This window comes from Entelurus aequoreus, linkage group LG21, assembly GCF_033978785.1.
Source record: "Entelurus aequoreus isolate RoL-2023_Sb linkage group LG21, RoL_Eaeq_v1.1, whole genome shotgun sequence".
Lineage (NCBI taxonomy): Eukaryota > Metazoa > Chordata > Actinopteri > Syngnathiformes > Syngnathidae > Entelurus > Entelurus aequoreus.
The window spans coordinates 15,157,750-15,170,149 of NC_084751.1; the positions used below are offsets into that span (position 1 = coordinate 15,157,750).

The window sequence follows — 12,400 nt, forward strand, 5'->3', positions numbered from 1 at the left end:
CATATGAGTTAAGGAAATTGTGTTAGATGTAAATATAAACGGAATACAATGATTTGCAAATAATTTTCAACCCATACTCAGTTGAATATGCTACAAAGACAACATATTTGACGTTCAAACTGATAAACTTTTTTTTTTTTTGCAAAAAATCATTAACTTTAGAATTTGATGCCAGCAACACGTGACAAAGTAGTTGGGAAAGGGCATGTTCACCCCTGTGTTACATGGCCTTTCCTTTTAACAACACTCAGTAAACGTTTGGGAACTGAGGAGACACATTTTTTAAGCTTCTCAGGTGGAATTCTTTCCCATTCTTGCTTGATGTACAGCTTAAGTTGTTCAACAGTCCGGGGTCTCCGTTGTGGTATTTTAGGATTCATAATGCGCCACACATTTTCAATGGGAGACAGGTCTGGACTGCAGGCAGGCCAGTCTAGTACCCGCACTCTTTTACTATGAAGCCACATTGATGTAACACATGGCCTGGCATTGTCTTGCTGAAATAAGCAGGGGCGTCCATGGTAACATTGCTTGGATGGCAACATATGTTGCTCCAAAACCTGTATGTACCTTTCAGCATTAATGGCGCCTTCACAGATGTGTAAGTTACCCATGTCTTGGGCACTAATACACCCCCATACCATCACAGATGCTGGCTTTTCAACTTTGCGCCTATAACAATCCGGACGGTTCTTTTCCTCTTTGGTCCGGAGGACACGACGTCCACAGTTTCCAAAAGCAATTTGAAATGTGGACTCGTCAGACCACAGAACACTTTTCCACTTTGTATCAGTCCATCTTAGATGAGCTCAGGCCCAGCAAAGCCGACGGCGTTTCTGGGTGTTGTTGATAAACGGTTTTCGCCTTACATAGGAGAGTTTTAACTTGCACTTACAGATGTAGCGACCAACTGTAGTTACTGACAGTGGGTTTCTGAAGTGTTCCTGAGCCCATGTGGGGATATCCTTTACACACTGATGTCGCTTGCTGATGCAGTACCGCCTGAGGGATTGAAGGTCACGGGCTCAGCTGCTTACGTGCAGTGATTTCTCCAGATTCTCTGAACCCTTTGATGATATTACGGACCCTAGATGGTGAAATCCCTAAGACACTTGTGATTTAGGGCTATATAAATAAACATTGATTGATTGATTGATTTAATTTCCTTGCAATAGCTGGTTGAGAAAGGTTTTTCTTAAACTGTTCAACAATTTGCTCACGCATTTGTTGACAAAGTGGTGACCCTCGCCCCATCCTTGTTTGTGAATGACTGAGCATTTCATGGAATCTACTTTTATACCCAATCATGGCACCCACCTGTTCCCAATTTGCCTGTTCACCTGTGGGATGTTCCAAATAAGTGTTTGATGAGCATTCCTCAACTTTATCAGTATTTATTGCCACCTTTCCCAACTTCTTTGTCACGTGTTGCTGGCATCAAATTCTAAAGTTAATGATTATTTGCAAAAAAATAAATGTTTATGAGTTTGAACATCAAATATGTTGTCTTTGTAGCATATTCAACTGAATATGGGTTGAAAATGATTTGCAAATCATTGTATTCCGTTTATATTTACATCTAACACAATTTCCCAACTCATATGGAAACAGGGTTTGTATTAGTGTTCCTAAAAATAGATATAAGGGCCCCCAAACACATTTTTTTCCTCTAAATTTGGCCCCTTGAGTCAAAATAATTGCCTAGGCCTGGTGTCTGCCAAGAGGGTGCTAACTTTCTAGAGTGTTGTAAGCATTACACCCTGCCCTCTTCTTTCCAGCAAGTTCCAAACAGCCCCTTTAATCCACAATCAATTCCACGCTACTGAGACAAATCTACAATGACATTCTGAAATCTAAAACTTATCCAAAGTTCTTTGAAGTCTAGTTGTGTAGTCTTCTCGTCTGCGTGTTTTGTAAAGTAAGAAAGATAGGAAGACTGTGAAAAAACAAAACGTGCGTTCTCATATTCAACATGATATGGACAAGGCAAGCATGATGTATGAAGTGCGGAGATTGCATCACCCGGACCCAAATTCCTTCAGTGCACCCCTCGCCCCCGCATCTGTTCTCTCGTAAAACAACGTATGTCTTCACTCCACCTCTGCGCGTCGATGATCAACTTACTGCTCTTTCTAATCATCAATCTACATGACTATGTGACTGAGAGCAGCGACTACGGTACGCCGCTTTCATCACTATAACGACAGTATAAGAAGATGGAAACGGCTGAAAGTAATAGAGAACCTTATGAGCGAGCAAGCAGGGAGCATACTGATAAGGTGGTGACAAATGTTAGCAAACAGACTCAGTGAAATATGGAGTCTGGGACTGTGATAAGAACAAGAATCTGGAGTTACTGTTACTGTTCCTTTTCCTCCAAAGTCAAACCATGTTTCCTTAAAGAGGAAAGGCTCGTTATTTGAGCCATCTCCTATAATTACATGACTTATTAACATACACTCATTAATCTAATGAGGGCCAATAAAAGAGCTGTGTCAACAATTACGCCCTTGCAAATACTAATGCTGTGTTTTTATTGACGGAAACTGAGGTAAAACAGAGTGCACTACTAGGATGTAACCAGAAGAGGCGCAGTTGATTCAGTCCCACTTTGGGCCCCTTCTACACTAAGTTTATTGTTTTGTTTTAAATGATTAAACGGCGTTTGTGTTCAATTATTTCCCAATGTCATGAAATATTTGACAATTCAATGCGGGCTTTATAACATATTATGTCATGTTTTAAATCACTATTAATATTTAAATGTTGATTTAGTTTAAAGGGGAGGTGCAAAGGTCCGTAAACCCTGCTAAGATAGTTACAACAACACAAAATAAACTGTTTGGGTTATAAAATATGCTAAGAGTGCTGCACAAAATAATTTTTTGTGGCCCAAATTGCAATATATTCTCTGAAGGGATGCTCACTGTGTCACCGTATGACATATATGACATGATGTACCTAATGTTTTGTCAAAACATCTGCAGCCTTTTTCTTGACACATTCATATGCTGTCCTGATTTCAAATCTGACCTATGTTTCACATAAATATATAATTTAATTACACTACACTTGTGAATGGCAGATTCCATTAGAGAAAAATATATGGTGCAAGGAAGTTTTAATACTGGGCCCCCTCCTTTTAGGTGAACCTGGGCCATATCATGTCTGCAGAAGATAATCATCCGTTGGTGATATCGGACAGGTGGTTTATTGAAAAAAAAAATAGCAATAGCAAAGTGTGACACATTTAATTGCATAAGGTGATCCTGCAGTTTAAAAAAAGTAGGCAAAAACATTCATGATTCTTTGTATCCAGACCTTAACTTTATAGTCTCTGGCCTTTTCACTTGTAACACATTTGCATAAATTAGCGACATTTGCATAACCATGACATTCTTACCGTGGCAGCAAAGTTCAGGTTCAGGATGTGGACCTCGGCCTTGTCTTGTCCAATGAAGCTGGTCCAACAGCCTATTTGCATCTCCCTCACGTAATTCTGGGAATTGTCGCTAAGCTTCACAGGATCACATGTCGGGCTTGAGGCTGGAAGACATCGAGAGCAAACAGGTTGTGTGCGTTAGGTGCCAATTGAACAACGCTTTTTGTCAAGTTTTTGCATTACACAAACATGACTTTGTGCCAAGACAGGGAGACTGCGCCGGACGACATACGCCACTATCTGCCAGTGGATCGTAAATGCCTGGGCTGATATATCAGTCTCAACTGTGGTCCGAGTTTTCAGGAAGGCAGGAATTGTCACTGAACTGCTAGACAATAGCAGCGACACTGACTCGATTAATGACGACTTCGACAAGACAGATTTTGGATGCCGTATTCGCCCAACTGTTTAATTCGGACACTGAAGAAGAAGAATTTGAGCGATTCGTGGATGAGGAATAACTTCATAAAGTGAGCTTTACATGTTTATTTTGTGTGTTGTGTTGGGTGACATTAACGTTTGAGCAACGTTGAGTTATTGATATTGTTATTGCTCTGCACTATTTCGAGTGTTACTATATTGTGATTGCAATAATGTTTGATTTACCGTAACACGAGCAAATCAGCTGTTTATTCATTTTGGGAGTGAACAGAGTTGTCAGAACGCTGGTTTGTAATCTATTAATAAAGTTTGACTGACCTATCTGACTGTTTTGTTGACATTCCCTTTAGCGCAGCTCCATCTAATGGATGCATAGGTGCGCCTTATATATGAACATAGTTTTGAAATATGCCATTCATTGAAGGTGCGCCTTATAATCTGGTGCGCCTTATAGTGCGGAAAATACGGTAAAACTAAACTCTTCACATTAAAAGTTGAATAAGTTTACAAACTATTAAAAAAACACACAAAAATACCCAAGTATTTTGTATATTTACTTGCCGTAAATTCCAGTTTATAAGCCACTACTTTTTTCCTACGCTTTGCACCCTCTTGGCTTATAAAACGGTGCCGCTGCTTAGGGATGATGTTTGATAAGAAATGATCGAGTTCGAGCCTATTATCGAATCCTCTTATCGAACCGATTCCTTATCGATTCTCTTATCGAGTCCAGATAGGTTGTTGTATATGGAAAAAACACACAATATTTGGTTTAACAAAAGCTCACTTTTATTACATAAGAAAAAAATAAAATCTAATAAATAAATATTGACTGTTACCCCCATAAAAAAATAAAATAAAATAAACAAATATTGACTGTTGTTACCCAAAGTATTTAAGTGGCATTTTTCAGAAAAACAAATATATACAGTAACACAAAAACAACCTGTCTCTGTGATCACTATAGGTGTATAAATAATAATATAGTGTTAAATAAAATCATTCCCTTGGGCACAAAACTGAAAATAATACAGCTCTCCAAAAAGTGCACTTCTGCTGCTATTTGACATAACTGTTTGTTATGATGCTTTGACATTTGTGCACTTTATTTCTTTATTGAAAGAAAATTCTGTGAAGACAAAAGTTGTTTGCAAATGTGGTTACAATGCTAAAAAATGAAAAGTTAAAGCTAAAAAAAGAAATACACTTTATTAAATTAACATTATTTCTTTATAGGGGGAAAGATGTGATGTTATGAGCTAGGCTAGGGAATAAAACAACTACACTACCCAGCATGCAACGGGAGTGACGAGCTTGCGGTAGCCCCGAAAAGTGTTGTTGCATGTCTCACCCGGCAGCTAAAAATGAGGTTCTGTTATGAGCAATCTGTGAAAGTAAACGTCAAGAACTCAGCCAACACGCCTCGTCTGCATTATTTATAGTTAGACAGACAACACATATACAGTGTGATTTTGTTTTATTTACAAGGAAAGAAAAACAAAAGTTAAAAAAGGGAGATGTCATATACGTATGTATGTGCTGCGGTTGCTTTAAGAACGTTGCGACAGCTGCCGTAAAGGAGGTGCGTTGCTAGCCTGGTTGCTATGTTTCCGGTTGGTCGTAAAAGTGTTCGTCATGTGTTTGTACCCTGCTCAAATCTCTCAGTAAAGTTATTCATTGGATTATACCTTTTGTTTTGAACTTTATTACACTTTAGAGCGCTTTTTCCGGTGCATTGTTTTTCCTGCTTTCCCTATCTGCGCCTAATGACTGAGCTACATGACGTCATTTCTTGTGATGTCTCACGGGGCATTTCTGGTCGGGACGGGATTCGTTCCCAGGGATTCGAATAAAGAACCAACTCTTTTTCTTTACTATAGTGGTCTCGATAACGGGTACCGGTTCTCAAAAAGGGATTCGAGTCCGAGGACTCGGTTCTTTTCTTATCGAACAACCGGGAAAACCGGTTCCGGGTATCATCCCTACCGTTTATGGATTTTTCTTCGCTGACGGCTTTTTCGCAAATAGTTTTTTAAAAAAAACAAGCAAAGACACTGATTAGATGTGTTATTGTTTGTGCTATGACGCCATCTTTTGGACAAGTTTGTTGCATTGGCCTTCTGTTTAGACTGAGCTTTCAACCTGAAGTATAAGTGCCGTTCTGTCTTCTAGCCGACCATAGCATTCCTACTCGAGTGGATTCTTCAATCATCACTTCAAGCAACATTTGTAAGTTTTACAATATACCTAAATCAATTCTTATTTACTAACCCATCCCATGTGTGATGACTGTAGGAGTGTTTTCATGCATTTTTGTATTTGCTATCGTAATGTAATGAAGGTAGCGTTGTGAGCATTAGCTTATATGCCAACACGTTTATGAGTGTTTTTGTTAGTAATAATAAATTACAATGGCATTCTTTTTGTATTGTTTCAGTCTCGTAAATTCGCCAAAACATCAGCGTGGACTTATTGAGTCTGTTTTGCAGATTGCAGAGCTAGCTTCCGCAGCTAGTTGGTCCATGGCGATGACTTCTGTTTTGTTTGATCAGCCGTGCCGTGTTACAGATACGGTTTGGAAACAACTAAGGTACGTAAATAAACATTTACAAAATCTTTCTGTGTAAATAACTCATTCCAAAACGTATATATCTGCGGCTTATAGTTTGGTACGGTTAATATATGGAAAGCAATTGTTTTGCTTTTGTTCTAAAATTTATTGGCTGCAGTTTACATACCGGTGCGGTAAATACGGTAACTACACCACTTGAAAGTCGCACAAAAAATTGCCATTCTGCGTGACGCCACCTGACTAGTCGCTATACGTATCACTCGTTATTAGATTATTAGTAAGCTTCTTTCTACTGTTAGCGATAACATTTAAAACATACAATTACAAGACGCAGCAAAAACAAAGGTACACTTCTTCGAAAAACAGAACAGAATGCATATTACCATTGCCTAAAGGACAGAAGTGAAAAGGTTCAAATGTGTACTTCTTTACATTTTCATGCACAGCTAAGTTTACGAACTGTTTCCTGCTCAGTACAGCGGTACTTCAAAAATGGAACCCCCAAAAGATCGAACGCATGCATGACGTCAGTTTGCTGCAATATGTGCTGTAACTCGTAATAAAATGGTCAGCTTATTTTCATACTTATGTTATAGTTTGTGTTAAAAAAAATTATAAAATACAAACTCAAACCATAAACATATTTACAAAAATAAAGAAGTAAATACATATTACAATCCCCAAGAGGAGTCAAGTGATGTCTTGTTTTTGTTTATTACTTTAAAAAAAAAAAGTTCACGATTTCCTTTTTTGTATAGCGGTACCTCAAAATCCAAACACTTTGGTCATAAATTACTCAAATAGCATGTTCCTACAAAAATCCCTTGAAAAGTTGCACACAAATGCGGGTAGCTGTTATACATGTTGTCACTTGTCAGCAATTTATGCTTTTTTTCCACTAAGTTAACAAGAAAAATTCACATATTATGCTGAAAAGCATTGATCCAATAACGGAACAAAATACACTCCACCTACAGGACAGAAGTGAAATTGTTTTTAATTTACAAAAAAAGCAATTTACGAAGGAACACGTTAAATTATTTTCTGCTAGATACAAAGGTAACTCAAAATTCGAACAGCTCAAAGAATGCATCATCTGTTAACAACATTTTCGTTAAAAAAAATATATATACAGTACCGTATTTTTCGGAGTACAAGTCGCACCGGACTATAAGTCGCACCTGCCGAAAATGCACAATAAAGAAGGAAAAAAACATATATAAGTCGCACTGGAATATAAGTCGCATTTTTTGGGGAAATGTATTTGATAAAACCCAACACCAAGAATAGACATTTGAAAGGCAATTTAAAATAAATAAAGAATAGTGAACAACAGGCTGAATAAGTGTACGTCATTTGAGGCATAAATAACCAACTGAGAACGTGCCTGGTATGTTAACGTAACATATTATGGTAAGAGTCATTCAAATAACTAGAACATATAGAAAATGCTATACGTTTACCAAAAAATCTGTCACTCCTAATCGCTAAATCCCATGAAATCGTATACGTCTAATCTCTTACGTGAATGAGCTAAATAATATTATTTGATATTTTACGGTAATGTGTTAATAATTTCACACATAAGTCGCTCCTGAGTATAAGTCGCACCCCCAGCCAAACTATGAAAAAAACTGCGACTTATAGTCCGAAAAATACGGTATATATATTTTTTTGTTGCATGCCTAGTTGCTATGCTTGTTGTCACTTGCTATCAAATTATTGTTAACTTTTTTTTACACTTATGTGGCAGTCCAAGTTAAAAGCACAAAAAAAATGGTTTTAATTTTTTATTTTTTTAACATGTTTGACCTGCGTTTTTACTGCTGAACAATATACAATATTTTCAGTACAGTTTTAGTATGGCAACAGTTTGACCAACTTATGCCAACTCCCATTTTTTTTCAATGAAAGAAATGACTGCAAAACAATAAAAAAAAACATCCATGAATGTATAGCAGGGGTCACCAACGCGGTGCCCGCGGGCACCAGGTAGCCCGTAAGGACCAGATGAGTAGCCCGCCGGCCTGTTCTAAAAATAGCTCAAATAGCAGCACTTACCAGTGAGCTGCCTCTATTTTTTAAATTGTATTTATTTACCAGCAAGCTGGTCTCGCTTTGCCCGACATTTTTAATTCTAAGAGAGACAAAACTCAAATAGAATTTGAAAATCCAAGAAAATATTTTAAAGACATGGTCTTCACTTGTTTAAATAAATTCATTATTTTTTTTACTTTGCTTCTTATAACTTTCAGAAAGACAATTTTAGAGAAAAAATACAACTTTAAAAATGATTTTAAGATTTTTAAACACATATACCTTTTTACCTTTTAAATTCCTTCCTCTTCTTTCCTGACAATTTAAATCAATGTTCAAGTAAATTTATTTTTTTTATTGTAAAGAATAATAAATACATTTTAATTTAATTCTTCATTTTAGCTTCTGTTTTTTCGACGAAGAATATTTGTGAAATATTTCTTCAAACTTATTATGATTAAAATTCAAAAAAATTATTCTGGCAAATCTAGAAAATCTGTAGAATCAAATTTAAATCTTATTTCAAAGTCTTTTGAATTTCTTTTAAAATTCTTGTTCTGGAAAATCTAGAAGAAATAATGATTTGTCTTTGTTAGAAATATAGCTTGGTCCAATTTGTTATATATTCTAACAAAATGTAAATTGGATTTTAACCTATTTAAAACATGTCATCAAAATTCTAAAATTAATCTTAATCAGGAAAAATTACTAATGATCTTCCATAAAATCTTTTTTAAAGTTTTTCTCTTCTTTTTTTCGGTTGAATTTTGAATTTTAAAGAGTAGAAATTGAAGATAAACTGTTTCAAAATTTAATTGTAATTTTTTTCGTGTTTTCTCCTCTTTTAAACCGTTCAATTAAGTGTAAATATAATTAATTATTAATAATAACATAGAGTTAAAGGTAAATTGAGCAAATTGGCTATTTCTGGCAATTTATTTAAGTGTGTATCAAACTGGTAGCCCTTCGCATTAATCAGTACCCAAGAAGTAGCTCTTGGTTTCAAAAAGGTTGGTGACCCCTGATGTATAATATACAGGTATGCTAGTAGGGATGATTCTGCCACTATCAGCCGTTAATTGATCATACCTGTTGGATGTCTGTACATTGCTGAGGGCATTACAGGTTAACAGGTAATTTTATCCGGGTAGATGCAATAGTCTAAAAGGTCTCAACTTGGTGTCACTGCGGGAGGCTAGGACACCGTTGTTTAAAAACAAATCGCATGGTCCACGTTTATCAAACGTGTCAGGATAGCCGGCCGGAGTCATCCGTCAGAGCCGCTGTTTAACCTGGAGACCCGGGTGTCTCTGGAGGACGAATCAATCTGGCCCGGACTGTCATGGATTTTAAAATGCCTGTTGTGACCGGGGCAGCATTTGTCCATGCTCCTGTGTTACATTGATATTGGTTACAACTGATTTTGCGTGGACATAATTTCCCAGTGCAAACTTCCTCAAAAAGAATAGTGCGAATACAGAGAAAGCTACAAACGGTTAGGCTTGACAACTTTTCCAAGCCAATCAAGAGGCTTGCTTCATTCTTGACTCAGGTCCCCAAATGGTATGAATGTGTATTAATGAAGGACTACAGCATTGGATGTTCTCCTCATACTGTGAAGTGAAGTGAATTACATTTATATAGCGCTTTTTCTCAAGTGACTCAAAGCGCTTTACATTGTGAAACCCAATATCTAAGTTACATTTAAACCAGTGTGGGTGGCACTGGGAGCAGGTGGGTAAAGTGTCTTGCCCAAGGACACAACAGCAGTGACTAGGATGGCAGAAGCGGGGATCGAACCTGCAACCCTCAAGTTGATGGCACGGCCGCTCTACCAACCGAGCTATAACGTCACCTGTGAAAAAACCTAGGGGACCCTATAGACCAGGGGTCACCAACGCGGTGCCCGCGGGCACCAGGTCGCCCGTAAGGACCAGATGAGTCGCCCGCGGGCCTGTTCTGAAAAAAATTTAAAAAAATTAAAATTAAAAAAAAAAATTATTATTATTTTTTTTTTAATTAAATCTACATAGAAAAAACACAAGATACACTTTCAATCAGTGCATCAACCCAAACAACCTCCCCCATGCACACTCATCCACACCCACTCACACAAAAGGGGTTATTTCTTTCTGCTACCAATATTCTGGTTCCCACAACATAGACAACACATCTGCAAGGGACACAGTCCCTGAAGCACACATGATTGTATAGGCTGCTGGTCCACTAACATTTTCATTAATTACTATTTTTTATGTAATTATTTTTATATTGTTTTACTTTCTTTTTTATCCAAGAAAATGTTTTTTATTTATTTATCTTATTTTATTTTATTTTTTAAAAAAGGGCCTTATCTTCAACAGACCAGGTTGTCAATGAAATTAGATTTGTTTAAAGGGTTTTTTAAACCAGGCCCAGTCCAGATAATGTCCAAGTCGGACTCAGCAACACACACCTTCATTCATGTACACAGAAAAAAATTAGGGAACACAACAGATTGCATATAATTTATAAACAAAATTACATTTTCAAAATAAGCATTTATGTACAGTCCAGATTATGTCCAGGTCACTCAAATTAGGGAACACAACAACAGATATCATATAATCTATAAACATAATTATACTTTCAAAATAAGCCTTTGAGGACTTCTCATCTTTTTTTTAATGTTTTTTGGCATCATTATCGTTTTCAACCATGTAACTTTCTAAAGTTAGAAAATACTGAATAAATGTTTTAAAGAAAGTAATACTAAGTGAATATCTGTTTTTGGCCTTAAAATAAACATTTTACAGAGTACTATAATTAAATTGACTAAATCATGATTGTCAATGAACTCTCCTAAAATAACAGAAACCACATTAAGCTTCATAAACAAACCAATCCTTAAACACATTTTTTCAACTTCCACCCAAAACAAAGACACAATATGACAATACCAAAACAAATGCAGGGTGGATTCAGGCTCCTGACAACAAAATCGGCAATCATCTGACTCTGTCATATTCCATAATTTTAACATTTTCCCTGTGGGTAAAGTTATAAATAATTTAAATTTGAAAATAACGATTTTGCACATCGATAGTGGTTTTATAGATTAGTTTGAATATGGCATCCCATGGCAACGGGCAGTCAAAAAAGTCCTCCCATTTTCCATTTGTGTTGTATGAGGCAGCCTTCAAAGATTTCTTTATTAAATAAAAATTATAAATTTTTCTATTTATTTTAGTTCCTTTTTGCCAACTAGAATTTCTTATTAGAGGTTTACAAACTAATAATTTAGTAGTTCCATAATTAATTATTTGTTTCCATCTTTTCCGAATTACTCCAGTTAGTTGATAAAATGAAAAGCTTGAGCAAGCATCACCATACATAGCTCTAAATTCATCATACTTCATAATTTTACCATTCTCATTGATAATATCATTGACAAAAATGATTCCTCTTTCAAACATATTTTTCCAAAAGAAAGGCTTTCCATCTATTACAATATTAGAGTTCATCCATATTAACTGCTGCAAAATATCGTCTCTTTTTTCTGGCACATAAAATTGAAAACACCACTATGAGTGGATTGTTTCCTTTATGATCCCCGCCATGTTTCCCAGCAGACTCTCTGGGAGGGGATCACTTGTAAAAAAGGATACAATTTCTTTTGATACAGTACATGTTTTTTGTCCAACAGGACATTTGTGTACCACTCAATGTTTAAATACATCTTTGGAACAATTGATGCTTTTAAAGACAGACACATAGCTTCAAGGTTGAGAAGTTCCGGCCCCCATATTCATACTCTTTGTACAAAACCTTTCTTTTAATCTTTTCTGGTTTGCCGTTCCAGACAAAATCGAAGACCCTCCGCTCATAAATCTTAAAAAAGTTTTGTGATGGAGCTGGTAATGACAAAAACTAATAAATAAATTGAGGAATAATTAACGAGTTGGCAATGGACATTTTACCATACAAGG

At 36.4% G+C, this 12,400-nt stretch overlaps 1 protein-coding gene across 1 annotated transcript in view; it reads right to left on the bottom strand.

The window, feature by feature from the left end:
- eng (endoglin) overlaps nucleotides 1–12,400 on the bottom strand; it is a 108,949-nt gene that overhangs the window by 50,120 nt on the left and 46,429 nt on the right. The window contains exon 3 of the mRNA XM_062031043.1: nucleotides 3,404–3,546. Within this exon, the coding sequence (XP_061887027.1) occupies nucleotides 3,404–3,546 (143 nt within the window). The remainder of the gene's footprint in view (nucleotides 1–3,403; nucleotides 3,547–12,400) is intronic.